The sequence below is a fragment of the Erpetoichthys calabaricus genome, chromosome 11 (genome assembly GCF_900747795.2).
Source record: "Erpetoichthys calabaricus chromosome 11, fErpCal1.3, whole genome shotgun sequence".
Classification (NCBI taxonomy): domain Eukaryota; kingdom Metazoa; phylum Chordata; class Cladistia; order Polypteriformes; family Polypteridae; genus Erpetoichthys; species Erpetoichthys calabaricus.
In genome coordinates, this window is record NC_041404.2 from 69,359,224 (window position 1) to 69,379,307 (window position 20,084).

Here is a 20,084-nt window from a genome sequence, read left to right on the forward strand (position 1 = left end):
TCGGTCCAGCTGCAATAATGAATGCACATTTTTTTATTATGAATTCCATTTTTTTAAGTATCTATATTTTTGGTGCAGTGAAAGGCCAGACAAAATGTACACTATCATTGTGCAAATCCTATTAATTTTCTAAATTAAAAAAACAGATATCCATGGTTTTGTGTGCTAAAGAAAATAACTTCAGTTAAAAAGGTTTTCTTTTATTCAGCTTGATTGTTTTCAGTGATGTGAACAAAAATATATTCCAGTTTTTGTTAAAGATCAGGGCTCTGTCTGCTGGCACCTCCCTGCGCCCACAGTAAACACCTCTTATCAAAACAGAAGGGCTTCCTGACCTGCCGCAGGAGTTAACAGGATTCCGACGACTGCTGACGGTGGTTTACCCTCTGGGTATTGGAAGCACTGTCGGGCTGTCATCTTTGCTCCCAGTTTTATTCTGGCATGCTATGTGCCTCAGAGCTCTCCTCTGGAGATCGGCAATGAGCCCAAGAGCCACCTGTTACACATCTGGCACCCAACTGCAGCCCAAACATCAGCCTTGCTGACAGCCAAATCGATCGCCGTCTGTTAACTATCCCCTGCCTCACTCCAGTCTCTGCTGGGATTAAGTTAGATCTCCCTCATTTCTGTACTGTTTATATTGGCTGTGCAGATGACACATATGATTGACCACACCACCTGAATTTATTCCATCTTTGCATTGCATCATATTGTATTTTGAATAAAGAATTGTCACCTTAATCTATCATATCTTGATTTTTTCTGTTGAGTATTTCTCCTTAGCCATAGATGGAATAATTTTAGTATATACAATATATTATCATTAATTACATATTAAATTAATAACATTGTAAGATTTCTTTCCTCTATAAGATAAGCCACTAAATAAGAGTAACTGTTGCCTTCACAGATAATATCCCTTTTTTTTCTTATGAATTCCTCATATCACCCTGTATTTTTGGACTTTACACTTTCAAGTGCTTAGTAATTGCATTCACCACATGCCAGGTACTATAAAGATGAACACAAGCAGAGTTGTTTGTAAGTGAATATCAGGATTTCCCATAAGAAACCCCTTTTTGGGCTCCAGCATTTTGAACATCATCACATGAAAGGCACTATAATAGTGAATAAGAACCTAGTCAACAGTAGCTTGTGGAAACTGCATTCCAGACTCTAGCATCTTCATCACCACCATCTTCATCCATGAAAACTGACAGCTGAAAGAACAGCTAAGAAACAGCAATGCCACAAGAAAATCTGCAGTAGCAGTGGCGGCACAGCAGCAGGGCACGTCAAGCATTCAAATGGTAAAAAATGAACTTCGTAATTTGTATACATCTGATAGCAGCAGGAGCCTTCAGAGGTTTAATTCATAATTATGATTTCATTCATTCTGCAATACTGCTTAGTTCTGCCATGAAAACAAGGATTCCAAATTTTAGAAAAGGTTCAAGCATGATATGTAACAAATTATTATAATTATCACAACGGAAGAGGCTAATTTTGCAGCAGTGAGAAGGAACAAGCAATGCTATTATTCTTAATGCTAATCACATGGCAATTTTGGGTTTAGCTGCCCGTGTCCTACTGTGCCCTGTCTTCCTGCTGCCTTCGATGGCAACATGCTTCTCAACACGGGAAGGACCGGTAAAAATGAAAGTGATGTACTTACCCCTAATGATGGTCTTCTCCATGTACATGGCACAGCAAGATACAAAACCAGTCATTCAAAAACCAGAAAGCCCAGAGGGGAGTGAGTCCCCTCCAGCAACCCCAGTCCTAAAAATCCAGTAGCAAAGACGTCTCCCTTCCCGCAGTAGCCCTCCTACACTCAGTCACACAGCTGCTCCGATCCTAGGATCTGCTCGGCAACCAGCAACATCACCAGAACAGGAGGGGGGAAAAGGAGCAGAAGCAGCAGCTTCCCCAAAACGACAGACAGACAGACAGCAAAGGCTGCAGGGTGCAAAGAAGGCGTGTGGCTGTGCAGATTTCTGACTCTGCAAAATATTCGCTAGCAGTTTATCCTCCCAGATTGCTCCACTAATCTGTGCCATGCAATTCTCTGTAACATGCATGCAGCATAGCCATGAAGCGATACGCCCCCTCCCTCCTCCTCCTCCCCCTGCTGCTGATTCTTTCCCCCAGCGGCAACATGCACACACAGATACACACACACACACACACACACACACACACACACACACACACACACACAGACACACACACGCACACACACTGACACACACAGACACACAGAGAGGCGCTGGCAAATCGTTTCCTAGGAAACAAATTGAGGGCTATCTGCCCTTCTTCCACTGCAAAGCTATAGTTACTAAGGTGACTCTACAAAAAAAACACTGGCCTTGGGGACTCATGCGAGTTATCACAGTCAGTTTAGTGAATAAACTAGATCTCAAGTGTTCATCAATGAATGGGAAAAATAAATTATCAATATAATTCTATATGTCTGGTCACAATGTGTGAAAAGCCAATACCTCTGGACATTAAAAGAATGTACAAACCATTCAGTAACATGACACATGAGGTTATATGGTCAAAACATCTCCAGTCTGGGCCTTCAAATGAAAGCTCCTCTGCGTTTGTCAGTAATGCACGGGTTTCACTGTACCGCTCAATTAAGGGTGGGTCACTCAATAAATCAGAAGTAAAGGGACTCTGGTCAATGACATTTTGCCAGAGTCACTCTTATCAATAATAGTGAGTTAAAGCTGCACCCCAATGGTCATTAATACTGTGCATGATAGATAGATAGATAGATAGATAGATAGATAGATAGATAGATAGATAGATAGATAGATAGATAGATAGATAGATAGATAGATAGATAGATAGATAGATAGATAGATAGATGCAGTGGGCTGGTGCCCTGCCCAGGGTTTGTTTCCTGCCTTGCCCCCTGTGTTAGCTGGGATTGGCTCCAGCAGACCCCCGTGACCCTGTAGTTAGGATATAGATAGATAGATAGATAGATAGATAGATAGATAGATAGATAGATAGATAGATAGATAGATAGATAGATAGATAGATATGTACACATACTATGGTTTGAACACACATCAGAATAACTAAAAAGAAAGTAAATTTAAAAGAAAGAAAATAAATGTCCTCGGTGTGAGTGTGTCAGAGAGAGGATGTGCAGCATTGTTCATAACGGCACTCAGTTTTATTTTAATTCTCTCCTTTGCTACTACCTCCATGGGGTCCAGAGTGCATCCCATAACTGAACGTGGGCCGTTTTTGAAGTGATGTTACCGGCCCAGCACACCACAGCATAGAAAACCTGCTGAATCCTCACAGAGTTGTAGAATATGTGAAGAACGTCACCACCCTCATTAAAGGAATGCAGTCTCTTAAAAAAAAAAGAGAGCCTGCTCTGCCCTTTCTTATATGACTTCTCTGTGATACGAGACCAGTCCAGCCTGCCACCTGATGTGGACCCCCCAAGTACTTGTAGGAGTGCATCACCTCCACATTCACTCCCTGAATAGTGACTGGACTTAGAAGCTCATTGGTCCGGCGAAAGAGGCTTTACAAAGTAATAATGCATGACCAACTCAGTCATTACCACTGGCACAGAGCGGCTGTGATCCACACCTTTCAATTAGTGTCCCTCCTGTACTGCTCAAAAACACTCAGTAGCACTGAATTAAAGGGAGTCTGGTCAGTAATTCAGTTAGAGACATTCTATTTACTAAGAAGTCAATTAAAGACATTTCAGACACCTCACCAACATTATCCAAATGCACCTTTGGTAAGTAAAACTGAACTAATGTCCCTCTGTGCTGCTCAAAATCTCTTTGCTAGAACTGCTCTGCTTAGAATACAGAGGGTATTACACACCATTCTGCAAACCCATTGCCCTACAGGGTAAGCAGCACAATGGGAGACACAATCTGGTCATTAACAGTGAATTACAGCAGACCTGGATCCGCTATGCATGGGATTACAGTGTAAACACTTTGGTCACCTACTGACATGAAGCTGCTTTGATCAGCAGCACTGGTTTAAAATCTCTCACCACTGGTCAGTAAGATGAAGTCAAAGCTGTTCTGATCACTCCTGCACATGAACTGCATTCTCTCTGCTCAGGAATACTGTACCCTGTGACTAGTCAGTGAGTACTCATCAGTAATATCAGCTACTGAATAGTATACTCTGGACTGGTCAGTAACACTATGTATGAATGGATCTACCCAGTAACACTCTGGTCTTTACAGCCGACCAGAACTAAATTAACAACCACATTCTCAAACTACAAGGGCTGCTCTGTTCAGAATCACTGTGGGCAGTAAAACAATGAGCCAGTCTAGTTGATAAGAAATGAGAAAAAGATAACACAGACAAATATACAGCAGCAGCTTTGGACAGCAACACTGTATGACCATTCTGGTCGTTACTAATCAAATGAAACACCACTGGTTCACACCACTGGTCCACACCACTGAATTGCAGTCCCTCATTGCAGCCATTCTCATTACTATGAAAGTGACACTCCCTGGCCTGTAACTTGGACCACAGTCTCTAAACGTTGATCAGAACGTCTATGCAAGAGCTCCCTGATCAGTAACACTTAATGGCTCAACAACACTGTGTGACCACTCTGGCTAGTAACACACAATTAAGGTGTCTTTGGACAGTAAAAGTGATGAATTATAGTCACACTAATCAGTAAAAATACAACGAAACCCATGTGTGAGCAATAAAGACTTACAGCCAAACTTGGTCAACAAACAGTATGACAGATTTCAGGCCAACAACAACAACATTTATTTATATTTAATATTTTTATACAAACAGTGTAGTTGAAAGAGCTTTACAGGATGAAATAAAATTATTATAAAACATAAACAAACGAGATTAGGCAATCTTTATTTATTTATTTTTTTTAACTCTGTATGTAAAGCAACCTTGGGTTTGTGAAAGGTGATCAATAAATGTAATCTATTATTATTATTAATAATATTATACAGTAGGTAACAAAGAAAAATGTAACATCAGATGGCCAGGAGGGAAAAAAAAAATAAAAAATAAAACCCCACTTCAGTTAGGCGGGAGAAAAAAAAAACAAAATTCTGCAGGGGTCCCAAGGCCAAAAGACCACGCAGCTCCCACTGGGCATTCGGTTGTTTTTATACTTAAAGATGCTTTACTATGCCTTCAGCACGCTCTAAACGTACGGCACTGCACGTTCAATAGAGTATGTTGCATTTCATACTATAGGGCACATTTTAAAGCATACACACGACAAGGCAGGTCACTAACTGAGATTAATCTGTAATCAGAGTGGCACGAAATAGTTAGAATATACCAACTCAGTTCAGCTTGTGGGGGCTGTAAGAACCTCCCATGGTCTATGCACTAATATATAGTCTCTTCTCGGTACTCAAATGTGGCACTTGGTGCCGCTGGCCACCTGCCAAGTTGTTCTGCCTGCCTAAAGTAAAGTCATCTCTGATGGAGGATCGCAGGAATCATTGGGTAGTCGGATCCTTACATCGGATTGGCTGGCCCAGCGCTGTCTCAGTTGTAGATTGGACAGTAGGGGGAGGCAGCTTGATGGCTGAGGTCTCCACGACTCGGAACAAATCCAAATCATATTATGTGATATCATCTACTGTTGAGTTCTGCTGTGTACTTGTAATATTTTTATTTTACTATTATATTGTATTGAGGATTACTTCTGTTCTTTTCTGTGTATTGTATTGTATTGACCCCCTTCTCTTTGACACCCACTGCATGCCCAACCTACCTGGAAAGGGGTCTCTTTTTGAACAGCCTTTCTCAAAGTTTCTTCCATTTGTTTCCCTACTAGGGTTTTTTTTTTTTTTGAGTTTTTCCTTTTCTTCTTAGAGAGTAGGCTGGGGGGGCTGTCAAAGACAGGGCCTGTCAAAGCCCATTGAGATTTTGGGCTATACAAAAAAAAATTGTATTGTATTGTATTGTATTGTGTCCAACATAGATGGTCTAAATCAGTCCCCATGCTTTGCAGGCTTGAATGAAGTTGATGATGATGGTCATCTGAGACACCCACCATTCAATCCATAAACACAGGGGGCAACATGGTACCATGATCAGGTGGTGGTGGTGGTGCAGATCGCCATCACAGAAGAACCAGAAGACAGCAGAGAATAGTTCAGATTAGTAGGGAATTGCAGACATCAGAGGAAAATGATAATTCAGTGCCCATAGAGACTAAAATGGATACAACTAAAATGTAGCTATGAAAAATCTGTTTTAAATGAAAGGGTTTTTAGCATTTTTTTAAATTGTTCTACAATATTAGCCTGGTGAATTTCTATTGGTAAAGTATTCTAAATTTTAGGTGCATAACAGTAAAAGACTGCCTCACCACTTCTTTTCAAATGGGCTCTTGGAATTATAAGCAGACCTTCATTTGAAAATCTGAGGTTATGACTTGGAGCGTAAGGTGACAGACATTCCAAAATATAGGACAGCGCAAGATTATTTAAGGCTTTGTACACCATTAGCAGTATTTTAAAGTCAATTGTAAATGACACGGATAACCAATGTAGCAACGCTAAAACTGGTGAAATGTGCTCAGATTTTCTTTTTCTAGTTAAGATTTAGTTAAGGTCAGTGTGAGTAAAGGCTGGCTAGCACGAGTCAAAGAGAAGTCCTCCATGTCGTGCCCCCTTATCATCTGATTAGCCTGCAGTTTCCATTATCTCTGCACCTCCTAGAAATGGTGTCCTGTGTTGCCTTATTGAAGTATGGCATTTGGCATCATGTCACCTCAGCTTTAAATGGAGCACAGTGTCCAATCCTCCCCAGAGGCAACACCATCTGTCCAACACCCCCTTCCCAAACACCTCCTCAAGCCCTCAAGCACATGACGATTGCACTGTAATTAACCTGCAGCTCCACTGCAAGGGTTACGGGGTCAGCCCTGCAGTAACAGATGAACAGATTGATCTTTCTCCTCGGCCGCTTAATTGAGGTTTTAATCACTTCACTGTCCAGCTCCTTATTTTAGCATTTAACTGAACTCCAAAGGTGGTAAGCTTAGTTTTACACTTGAAAGATCATGAAAGCAGGGCAGCTTTCACACATTTGGAATACATGTGCTGCTGCTCCATGACCCGTCTCCAGGACACAAAGGACAGCTCCATGCCCGAAAATCAAGTGTTATTAAGTTGGAACGCGTTCATTTTTCTTTGTAAATTGCTATTCACTGCTGTATCATAGCACAGGAGAAAGGATAAGTCCCCCTTACTCGTCAGCACTCTGGCTGGGATGCACACATCTGCTAATAAATGCTACAGTCTGTTTCTAAGCTCAAGAACTACACTTTTGTTTCTACTAGATTTTAATTTCAGATGCACAGCAAATCCAAAAACACCATTGTTTCCTCCACACTTATATACACAGGCTAACCTTCCGAATCATTTGGCATTACTATGTCACCCCACATAGAGGAGTGTGCTCTTATCAGGGTTGAGGCCTCCCTTGCAGTTACTTAAATACTCTATGATGGGCCAATGTTAGGATTACTAGATGAGGCCAAAGAGGTGGGAATGGCACACAGTATAAGTGCTTTTTTATATTTACTTCTGACAGTCATCCAAAAATGAATTAGCTGGTTGTTACCGCCAGCATTTATTCTCTGCTCACGCAGTTCATTCCATTTTAACCAACAACTGTCACCCAGACCAGCACCATTACTATTCTCTAGGCTTAAGGTTCCTGCAACTGTGGTCACAGAAATTTAAGGTGATGGCATCCTACTGATCAGTTGGCTCAGTAAAACCATTTGGTGTAATGCCAGGTAATTCCTATGACAGTTAACCAATGCATTTACCCAGTGTCATCCCATTCAAAGTATTGCTGGAAAAGGATCTACACATTGTAACAATCATAGCCATAACTGTGGGGCTTCGTTAAAAAGGGTAAACCTTTTGCTTTGCAATCTGTACATGCATTGTTTATTTCAAGTTGAATCCCAAAGCCCGGCAATTTGCAGGCACACAACTGTGTGGTTACCCAGAATTTTGAGCATATGTAAGGTTAAATGACTAATCAAGTGGTGTGATATGGACCTGGGACCATGCATCATCTTTCTTCAAGATAGAAGCTAAAATGGGTACATCTGTGAGTGAGGAAACGTCACAAGGCCTACAATGTAGACGAATCAAGCTGCTGGTTTTCACTCACTCTTTTTAATCATTTGATCACTCTTTACTTTGTATCGTATGTTAATTTTGTATGGCACTTTGCAAAGCAAGTGCTATCATCACAGTATTTAGAGCACAAAGTGACACATGATGATAAAACAGATGATTCAAGCCTGTTCTGGAATCAGTGACTATGTGTATATTAGTGTGACTGATGATGGACAGGTACCCCATCTAGCATTGGTTCCTGCCCTGTTAAATTTCTCATCATTGTGAGTTGAAATGAGTTAAAAATGCAAAAGTGGAACAATTTCTGTGATGCTGTGCATGATAGGATCCATGGTGGTGTGCAGTTTTTTATTAACTCTTTGAGGGCTGAATATTTTTTCCAAAAAATGCAGTTTTCAGAAAAGCACACAAAGCAATAGTTTCACATGTAAATCAACATAAAATGTCTGTTACTGTGTGCTGTGGCCACCAGTTTGCCATCTCTTGTGGCTTGAGCCACTCATGGACAGCATGCTGGCTGGCAGGGATGTGCGGCAGGCTGGCTGCCAGGTTGTCTTTTGCATGACGGGGATGGCAGCAGCAGTCATGGTCGCAGTGCAATGCAATCTGGTTTGTACCTCTTGTCATTATACTGTAAGTGATGGTCTACCCAGGCGAACATTGCCATAGGTGCATCAGCTACAGGAACATATTCAGCACCGCGATTAGCTGGGCATCGATCAGCTAATGTGGATACATCACTTTAGTTTTTGATCTCGATCTACAGATCACTTGCATCAAAATTGGAGTCCAACAAGACAGAATCCAATTCATAGATAATATGCAAAATGTCGTCCACTGAGTATTTTCGTTTTGATCTCTCACCAGATGTCGATACCATTTTTGCTCTTCACAACTCATGTGAGCACAGGAAATCTCAGTCAAGCCAACCAAGCTAACTTTTCTTCTAGCAAAGAGAGTCAAACTAAAATGTAATGGTGGGTTTTGTCACCGTTTACAGTTGATTACCACCCTCAACCCCTCCTGTTGTCAAAAGTCGACATCCACCCTAAAAGAGTTACAAACAGTGTAGCTTGTCTCAAGCTTGTGGGTATGTGGTACTCTGGTGTGATGCTGTGCATCTACAAGACGTTCAATGGGGAGGCAAGCTGATTGCTTGTTACTTACAAGCGTGATTGGCTCAGCTGTTCCCCATTGACATTCCATGGGTTGGTAGGTGGAGCCAGTGTGCCCACAATGCCGAAAAGCTGCCTGGGGAAAGAAGAAGGGCTAAGTGAAGAGAATTGAAGATCTGCGGAAAGATGACAGAATATTGGAAGGAAAAGTAGAGACAGCCAGTGCAACAGTGAGGAGGCATGGAGGCTGGGAAGAGGACTTGTGTGAAGCAGTGACACTTTGGGGGTAGCGTTGCCCCCTGTTGAGCACTAAAGGGGAGCAGAGGCAACCAAGCACTCCAAGAGCAATTCCACAGACACTGAGGGACAGCACTGTGAGAAGGGAGCAGGGCACACAGGGTCCTCGAGGGTGAGGACACAGACCAGTAAAAGGGTTGACCACATGTACTCTGTTTTTCTAGATTATTTGTTTATTTGAAGATGAACTGCACCCCACTTTTTTCTATTTTGAACCGTATTTTAGTTTGTTTTAATAAAAGCACCAGGCACTTGTTATACCAGCCTTTGCTGGTTTGAGTCCTCTTTGCACTGACTTATCTTCAGTTTAATGACTATCAATAGCTCGGGGTTCAAGACAATGCTAGCTGCTGGCTACCAGGGCATCACAATTTCTTGACTGTGACAAGCCTATGACAGTAGGATTTATCATTCCATCTCTGCTGCTGTTGTTATTCTGGGGGCCTGTGGTACAACATGATAGCAAAAGATGGTTGCCCTTGTACAGGAGCAGAAGGGTCAGCTTCACTAGTCTGGCCCCAATTCAGCCTGGATCTGGAATGCTAGTAGTTGCAGGGGCACAGTGAGACATCTGGTCAGCCATGTGCAAGCCTCCCGTCGTGGCTCTTATTTTTCTGTAGTACTGGGCAACTCCCTCGCAGTGGGAGGATCACTTCTTTCAAGTAGGATTAAAGCTCACGCCATCACGGATTATAAATCTTATATATGTGTAGCAAAGTTGTTGAAATTAAAAATCTGAACATAAAAAAATTTGATAAATATTTTAAAAAATGTTTCAGTACCGAGAGGAGAGTATGATAAGTTAAGTGAGAATAGGACATATTAAAAAATAAATAACAGAAGGGAGAAAATTAAAAGTAGCTAGAGGACATCTTCAATGTTGTGGCTCTAGAAGTACATAAAAATGTAAAGCCCTTTAATGGGCCCAGTATGTGTTTATAAGAAAAGCACTAGCCAGTTCTGGTGGTAGGGAGTTAAACGTGAAACCACAGAGTCACCCGTCAGATGTCAAAAGAAGACACAAAGTTGTGTTCCACAGCACACATTACTTACTTTGGGAAGATGGCTTGAAATGACGCTCTCAATTGACAGAATTATGCAGTAATCTTTATGAAAATCTCAGCCACAAATCTTACCATTTTTGTTGGCATGGCCAGAATCCGACTACTTTAAAACTACGCCAACTGTGCCACTGGATGGGAGTGTAAGGAAATGAATTTCATATCCATGAATAGGAATTCCACTACATTGGGATCACCAGTAGGTAGCCCTTTCTTCATGCAGTTATTTACAGTAAGTGAACCATCCTGAAGTTGAAGCCTGAACTTACATCCTCTGCACTGGACAGAGACAGGCACCTCCCTGGCTAAAGGAATGCTCCTTCTAAACAGCAGCAATTTTGGGCTTCACAGAAGGGCTGTCAAGCATAAGATCAATAATGCGCATCTGAAAAAGTATGAGACACTACATAAAAAAATTAAAAACCTCCAAACTACTTTTAAACTGTAGTCCCAATAACAAAACCTCTTTTGCATGATACACTCCTTGTATTGTAAAATATAGGATGAAACTGTCCTAACGGCACCTAATTCAAGTATTACTATTATGTTCAGCAAAGATCTGAAATATCATCCAGCTTGAGTGACACAAGAAAGTCAGTGACATTCTAAGGAGACTGAATAACATGTGGGAGGCTTTATGTTTTTGATGGGCCTGCAGATATTCCCAAAAGGCACTGAAATCTGTCTTTGGAAAAGCAGAAGTCTGGTCTCTCTTCAACAGAGTTTTTCTTGCAGGATGAGATATGACCAACTAACTGGGCATACAATGAACAGATATACTCAAATCTTCAAATATTATTACAAATACACCCACCACCAGTTACACACTAGTTCACCTCACAATGGATCTTGAAGCTGTAGGGAAAAAACCTGGACTTGCAAACTCCTCCACCTCTCCTCAAAAACACCTGCATGCCTCTGCTTACTATCCACGGTCTCTTCATTTAAAGCAAGGAGATTCACCAATTCCAAAAGGATAACATAAAGGCACAGATAATGGTGAGACTACTCACCTCTGAGGAACAGCCTTCTAGTAATGAGATACTACATGCATAGCACAATTGCACAGCACTCAAGTATACTTCTGGGCTCGTGTCAAATTTTTTTCCCACCAGCTTGTTTTTTCTTCTTCCTGAAAGGTGTGATCAACCTCATTTTGAACTTTATGCTCTAATCAAAAAGTAACATTGTCACAGATGCACAACCTTCCCTCTGCAAGCGGCTTGTACCAAGTTCAGAAAGCTGTGTTTGATCTTATATATGATTTATATTAGTGCTGTGTAATGTTCTAAAGGTCTCATTGCATTTAATACGCCATACAGTATGTCTATTGGGTGGAGTTGTGGCTCTGAGGTTAGGATCATCAACAATCGCAATGTTGCTGGTTCAAACCCCGTAAAACGGCAGAAATGACACTACTATGTTGGGCCCTAGAGCAAGACCCTTAAGCTGCAATTGCTCTGTCCTGACGTTAACCTGCATCAAGCCCTGCAAGCAGGTAGTCCAAATGGCAGGGAAAATTCAGGGGTTGGTGGCAGGATTGGCACTCCAACCATTGTAAAAACTTCACACTGTTTCAGTGTGGTGCTGAAGTGTCACCCATTGCATGGCTACACTCGGGTCCCAATCTGGCTGGTTAGTTGCTGTGGCAACGTGCTGTAATCAGCGCATGCTCCCAACCTATGTCAATTGCATTTATCTTAGCCACTGTGGCTGTGCCACGGTTATTACAAAGTGGTGCAGCAAATGATTGGTTGGTTGGTTGGTTGGAGTCAAAAGGAAAGTTTCGCATTCAAAAGGAAGATCACTTCTCTACAGTGATTCTAAGGTATATTTTTCCCGCCAAACGATTCCTCTAAGTGAACATGTGGATCACATGCACTCCCAGAGGCAGACACACAGAGAAAAGCCCCACAACGTGGGCCTTTCCAGAGGTAAAGTCAAGCTGCTTGTCTGCAGTACAGTGTGCTGTCCTCTTAAGTGTGGTTCGAAGCACACACTTTGGTTGTACTGGAAATATGGATGAGTTGATGTGAAAGCGGGCATGAGCAACAGACTGTGACTTTTAATAAACAAAAAGGGTGGTCTAAAGCAGACTAAACGTAGAGAAAAGAGACTTAGAAACAGTTCCAAAAAGAGCAAAGTAATAAAATGAATCCAAAAACAGGCAAAGGGACATCAACTGAAAATCAGGACTAGAACATCGGTTCAGGAAAAAATTTGAAATCCAACCAGCAAAAGCACAATTTTAAAAACGCGAAACACATAACATCAGGTGCTCTATGTTGTGGCTGTCACACTGATAAATTAATGCAAAGCTCAAGTGGTGCTACTATTTAGACAACTCCTTTCTATTTCCCTTACCCCCTCAACATGCGACTGTAGCATAAAAAACACAGCAATGTAGCAAATACAGTACAGATGGAAAGGAGCAGGGCAAACAGCAGGTAAAGAGCAGAGCACCAGCCAAGTGTAGACATTGTAAACACAAAGGGGACCACTGAGCCCCAAATCACAGTCACAATGTCACCCCACAAGTCTCTTAAAAAAGTTATTTTTTCATTTCTTCCAACACCTTCCAATGATGAACACAGCCAAAGTACCATGATAACACACAAGAAAATGCTTTCTTTCTCTCCTTCTCCGCACTTCCTCTCAACTCTGACTCTCCAAGGTAATAAGGTGGGCTTTTTTTAAACCGGACCTGAAAATGCTTCCGGTGTTGCAGTAGTGGTCATCCGGTAGTCCCTGGAGACAGCCTAGAGGGACACTGCTACATATTGTGTGGGGGAGTGAACTGCTTCTGGTATCCCTGTTTGCCCAGTTCATCCATTGTCTTTTTACCCCATCTGGGATAAGGATCACTAACCATCCCGGCCAGGTTGCAGCTCCTTCCACGCTGTCCTTCTATTATGGCCTCCCTGCTTCAATCTCCATTCCTGTCAGGTTGCCAGTCCATATGCCTTGGCACCTACAACATAATGAAAGGGCTGGTGGCAGATCCCTGCCCAAAACTAAACATAAAAGGACAAGGTGGAGGGAGACAAAACCCACTTAATAAGGACTTTGAGTTTGATTCCCAATGTGCCAAGGAGGTCAAGTCATTGCGACGCTGCAATTTCTGCAGCAACGGGACGTGTGTCCTGCACTGTTTGATCACAGTTCACATCAGATGTGTGCCAAAGTGTGGTGAGACTGTAAATACTTTATAAGTCAGACTGAGTTGCTTTCTTTAGTTTTACCCTCTGTTTTATATCTGGACATATAATCATCTTTCCTCAAAGGCAGTTACTTTTAAGTTTCTGGCATCGTCTTGTTAAGCACTTTATAGTATATTGTTATGTCTGGAGTGTTCATTTGATATTATTTGTGTTTAAATTTTTAATATACTTTTTGTCCTGTGGTGGGCTGGCGCCCTGCCCAGGATTTGTTTCCTGCCTTGTGCCCTATGCTGGCTGGGATTGGCTCCAGCAGACCCCCGTGACCCTGTGTTAGGATATAGCGGGTTGGATAATGACTGACTGACTAACTTTTTGTCATAACCACATACTTTTTGGGTTTTCTTGCATTATATTCAATTTTATGAAAATTTGCAGGGACAACAGCAACTGCAGGAGTCCTTCTAATATAAAATTTAAATTTCTTATATTGAGGCGGTGTTTAATCAACTTCTCCTTTACAATGTAGTGTCTGTGATAATCTCACTACACCATAGCCTTACTACCCTTAACAACTAGTGTCAAAAATGTTACATCAGTAAGATAACCAAAGGACACGCTTATTCAAGTGCTGGTTTCACTTGTGCACATGTCAATTCAGTGGCACAGCTGTTTGGTACCCCAAATTTCTGGAATTTGCTCAGTGACCACGTTACATCTGGTTCTACTCACATCATGTTTGCTTTGTGCAGTGTGGTGTCCACTCCTACATTTTTATCCTGGTACTTGCATTGACCTTTAAGTACTCAAAGCAAATGTAGCAAATGCTAAATAAAAAGTTCAACTGCCTAGCATTGCCTACTAGTGTCACCCAAACTGCAGGAAATCTTGGGTTACTTAGGACTACCAGAAAAAAGACTGCTGGCTTTCATTACTCAGTACAAGTCAAGTGTTGTTAGAGTAAATTGTCATAAAACTGAAAAACAAGGCAAAGGCTGGAAAGTCAGAAAAAAAGTCAACTGTTTGACAAGCATACTTGATGCACTGCAGTGATGGCAACGTTGTGACAGGTAACAAAAATGCTAACTGCCTGGACTATAAAAAAAGTCAGTTGTGTGTCCAATCACTGGCGGAGCTGAGATGATGAGGTGGACCTTAGATAGGGGTCTTTGATAAAGTTTGCTCTTGCGTCATTTATGCCACAACTAAGGGATGAGATGATATGCTGAACACGAGAGTGTGGGCTGAACTGGCTATTCTTGTTTCAATTCTCTTATTAAAAATAGCATAAACGAACATATGCCAGCACACCTAATCATGCACGTTTGCCAACAATTTGTCATCAGATCATTGTAAAATTTAATTTCTGACAATGTGTATAAATTCTAAGATGTAAGAAAGAATAGCTGCGTTTTTAAACTTTATTCATTATCTGTACACGCTTATTACAATACTGAGTAATGCAGTTCCAAAGTCTACACCAGCACATCAGGCACGATGCAGGAAGAACTCCTTGGAGGAATTTCAGTCCTTTGAAGGACACTCACTCACAATGAAGTACTTCAGAATTTATAATCAATATACACTACACATCCTTGAGATGTGGGAGGAAGCCAGAGAAACCAGAGGGAGATCAGGAAGACATGTGAAGATTGTACACACCCCAGAAGGACATGGACTGGGACTGGGGTTTGAACCAGGGCATCATTGTGTTCTCCTAAATTTTATTCAGTTGACGTTAACTTATTTTTATACAGAGCACTGCACATATGTAGGACTAGGCTTTAAATACATGATGGGTGATGGTTCCTCACAGACAGCTCTACAGAGTTGGGACCAAGATGAATACAGTATTTGCAGAGAGTCGATTGTTCAGGTGGCTAATATGATAAACATACAGCCATGAAGGTACTCTTGGGTGACAGATTTCAGCACCTTGTAATTTAAAAGCTTACACAGACAGGGAAGCAGTGGAATTGAGCTGGCTGAGTGCTGATGTTGGGACTGTGACAGCAGCATAATTAATATGATAGCGAAATCCTGTCTATTCATTCCATTCAATTTTTTTAATGAAAGGCTTTGTCATATCATTACGTGAACTGCTTACTCAATTAGACCTCACATTTCCCTACTTTGAGCTTTTAATAGCTGCAGAAAAATGTTCCTATTTTCCAAGTTCTTTTGGTTTCACAAAGATGCACCCTCATTTTACTAAATGCACTCATTCTGGGGTGTTTAGTGTACCGTGGCTTGATTACAGGTAGCTTCCTTAATTGTGCTCATGTAACTCTAGAAAAGCAGAGGAAGGTTTTATGAGTGACAGCATACTAGCAAATGCTGACTAGGAAGTCAATGTATTTATCTGAGTATGTGTACATACTATTAGCTGCAAAAGGATTTTAAAAAGTAACTGAGGTAAAACTGAGCAACAAACAAAAATGATAGCACCTTTCTACAAAGAACACCTTTATAAGGCACTTGTAGTAAAACTAGAGCACTGAAAGGTGCTGATCAGTTTGTATGTCTCTAGCAGAAACTGAACTTTGACATGAATGCCTTAGACACTAGAGAAGTGGCTCTTTGCATGCAAAGAATTAATGAGGGAAAAAGTTGGGAACAGCAAACGAAAGCAAAAGCAGACAGAGAGACAGAAAGAAAACCCCACTAGGCAAGGAACAGAGGAGCTGTTGCAGTTGTAGTTACACATCAAGACGAGCTTCTGCTTCCTCTTAGCACCCTGGGAAGGATGCTGCTGTGGCAGACAATGCATGGGGTGCTACTGAGCAGAACTGGCTTTTCCAGAAATGGTTTAATTGGGATGTTACGTTACATATAACTTGGTGTCCAACATTTGCATTATGCATTACAAGTAATTGGGCGGCACGGTGGCGCAGTGGGTAGCGCTGCTGCCTCGCAGTTGGGAGACCTGGGGACCCGGGTTCGCTTCCCGGGTCCTCCCTGCGTGGAGTTTGCATGTTCTCCCCGTGTTTGCGTGGGTTTCCTCCGGGCGCTCCGGTTTCCTCCCACAGTCCAAAGACATGCAGGTTAGGTGGATTGGCGATTCTAAATTGGCCCTAGTGTGTGTTTGTGTGTGTCCTGTGGTGGGTTGGCACCCTGCCCGGGATTGGTTCCTGCCTTGTGCCCTGTGTTGGCTGGGATTGGCTCCAGCAGACCCCCGTGACCCTGTGTTCGGATTCAGCGGGTTGGAAAATGGATGGATGGATGGATGGATTACAAGTAATTTGAGAACTTATTTCCATGGAAGTTTTACTGTTGTTTGCTGTTGTTTATATTTGCTCCACTTCTACCCATTATATCAGAAATTGTGTTATCTTTATTCTCCATGAAAGCATTGAAACATTTTCCTGGCCATCACTACAAATAAAATAGTTTGAATACCAAATACAAAAACTTTATTTACCTCTTTGTATTGAACTGAAGTCGTATGTAAATTGTGAATTTTTATCTTTATTTTGATTTGAATTCATACAATATGTAACTACGTAGCTTGAATTTATTTAAAAATCACACATGGCTTAACTAAAGCAGTCAAATCCCAGTGCATTTTTGTGGTAAAAAAAACTTTCGTTATTAACATTTTTATGGAATTGCTTTAGAAATAAAAACAGGCCTGCTTTCTGAGCATGACAATGTGACTAATGAGCTGTCATTTGCAGTTGTTTTAACTTCTAGTGCCCACATTTGAATGATGGCCATGAGATTAATAATCGCCTTTTTGTACAACACCACACGTAGCCCTGATAAATAAAGTGAGGCTTTACATTCATCATCTGATTTTAACGACCATTGCCACAGTTGTGCATCCAAATTTGTATTCATTTTATAACCACCTTATCCATTTGACGAATGCTGGGAGTGGGTGTCTATCCCCACTGCACTAAAAACAAGGCAGGTGACATTTAAGGGGACACCACGCTCGCACATGTCCATCAACAACGATGACAAAATGGGCTGCCCCATATGTTCATTCCAAAATAAAATTGATTTAGCTAAGTGTTTCAAAACTCTACATTTATGTCATGAGTTGTGTATTTGAAATCAAAGTAATGCTCATTGGTATAGCAACAGAAACGTGGCAAACATAGCGAAAGAACAAAAGACGCACATTTGGATAATACAGGAGAGAATGGGAAGTGGTTTCCAGTTATGGTTGAGTAATTATTGCCATCCAATTTGTTCTGGATAAGTGCAAAGGGATAAGTAACAACAAGGTCTGATCAAATTTGTGAGGCAACATGAAAACAATACACAAATGGCTGCTTTACAGGAATTCTAAAATAATAGTCTTAAACTCACAGATTATTATACTAATAATACATTTTATTGACAAAGGTAGTCTTAAAGTTGAGATAAATCTGAAAACGGAGGAACAGATGTGACAAATGAAAACATCAGGAGTTTGTGACATTTGTTATTTGAGTTAATTTGACTTCTTTAAGTGTTATTAGCCAGCTAATGTCTCCTCCATTGATGCAATTTCACAATAGCAAACATCACAAACCTGACAAAGTGACTTAAAAAGTGGGCTTTTATAAAAGTACCTTTAAAGAGTTTGTGCAAATGGAAATATCTTGAATTATTAACATATGCACTAATTCTTGTGGCAGTGACATAATAATGTTTGAATTGTTTGGTATTGATTTTAATCAACATCTATTTTTTATTTAATAGGCAGAAACTGTAAGTGAATACATTTAGTACATGCACATGGTCTGATAAATCAGATTGTCCTTAGATGATCACATCATTCTTTAAAACTCCACGCTGAAATCCCCCAAAGTCATTCAAATCATTCATTAATGCCCTAGAGGAAAGTTACCTTCTATGTCAAACATGAAATCCAAGCTCTGAACAGTATATTTTTTGCAAATAACAAGTACTGAAATTTTAGACATTGTAATTTTTATTCCATATTAAACCAAACCAATTGCTCACACATTAAACAAATATAAAAAAACTAGTCATTTAGCCCGTTACAATAACGGGCGCTAGAACAGTAGTGCATAAACATTAGTAGGAACAGTCTATATTAAATGGCAAGGGACTTTGACCTCATTCTTTTTGTTGGTCGTATTTTTCTTTCTTTCAGCCTTTGTTTTGTTGATGTTTACTTGCTGAGCTGACCGTTCTTCGTGGGCTGCCACCGTGTATTGTGTGTCTAATTTTCTGTGACAGTAATACTGTCTTGTACGGCTCTATTCAATAAGGGCGCGCACAAAAAGGCGAGCTTCAAAAGGGCGACCTCAATTGAGCGCGCCGAATAAAGGCGTTCGTAGATAATTTAGTTCAAATGGCTCTGGAATATGTGAAGAGCAACAAAGGTGAAGATCTTTATTTACGCGCGCCTTTATTCGCTGCGCCCAATTGAGGTCACCCTTTTGAGGCTCGCCTTTTTGTGCGCGCCCTTATTGAAGGATGCCTGTGCGCGCCCTTATTGAAGGATACCGTCTTGTACGTCCGCTGGCTTGTACGTCTGTAATATACCTTTAATTTTCTCTGGCGGTAATACAGGCGTGCGTGTCGGTAATATGCCTTTAATCTCCTTTGACAGTAATACTGGCTTGTATGTGGCTGTAATATGCGTCACGTATTGTGTACCTTTAATTTCCTCTCGCAGTAATACTGGTTTGTATTTCCATAAAACGCCTCTAACTTTCTCTGACAGTAATATCGCGAGTCGCACCGTGCCCCGCGCATGCGCACTTCATCAGAAGACACCCACACACGGACACCTGGACGCACATAGGGATTTTATATATATAGATGATGTGTACATTAAAAGACACACAGACACACATAAACTCTCTTTTAACACCTTGTTAAAATCTTCAAATACAATATTGTTGATTGGAGAAAGCAATACTTTAGCTTTACAGTACCTAACACGAGTATAGTACTTAATAATTTCCTCCAAAATATAATGATAGTACTTTGAAACATTTAAATTCTGGGTGGTGGTATGCAAAGATACAAAGCTGAGAACCCTATACTAGAGAACAACATGCCTACCACCTGCAAAAACTCAAATCTGTGAACTAAAATAAAGACATCTTAGACAAATGAGATGCTGCAGGCCATTTTTAATTCCATAACACTGAGTTTACAATTAGAGAATAAATAAGTCAAACTAATAAGAGATTTTAATTTGAAGACAATATTCTATTCTTACAAAAAGAGAGGAAAGCAGCACCTCTGACATGAGTTAAGTCTCATATCCCAGGGTCCCATATCTTTATGATGCAACACCACTGACTGTCAGAAATG

General features: G+C 41.0%; 2 protein-coding genes across 3 annotated transcripts in view; both read right to left on the reverse strand.

Annotated features, from left to right (window-relative positions):
* Window positions 1–20,084, reverse strand: part of si:dkey-13a21.4 (uncharacterized protein LOC494576 homolog) — a 991,873-nt gene that overhangs the window by 134,912 nt on the left and 836,877 nt on the right. The window lies entirely within an intron of this gene.
* fgd1 (FYVE, RhoGEF and PH domain containing 1) overlaps window positions 1–20,084 on the reverse strand; it is a 194,969-nt gene that overhangs the window by 115,136 nt on the left and 59,749 nt on the right. The window contains exon 1 of one of the 2 annotated variants that reach the window (XM_028813297.2): window positions 1,676–2,085. The exons of the other annotated variant lie outside the window; for it this stretch is intronic. Within the exon in view, the coding sequence (XP_028669130.1) occupies window positions 1,676–1,730 (55 nt within the window). The 5' untranslated portion in view covers window positions 1,731–2,085. Of the gene's footprint in view, window positions 1–1,675; window positions 2,086–20,084 lie in introns of those variants that run through there. 2 annotated transcript variants of the gene reach the window in all.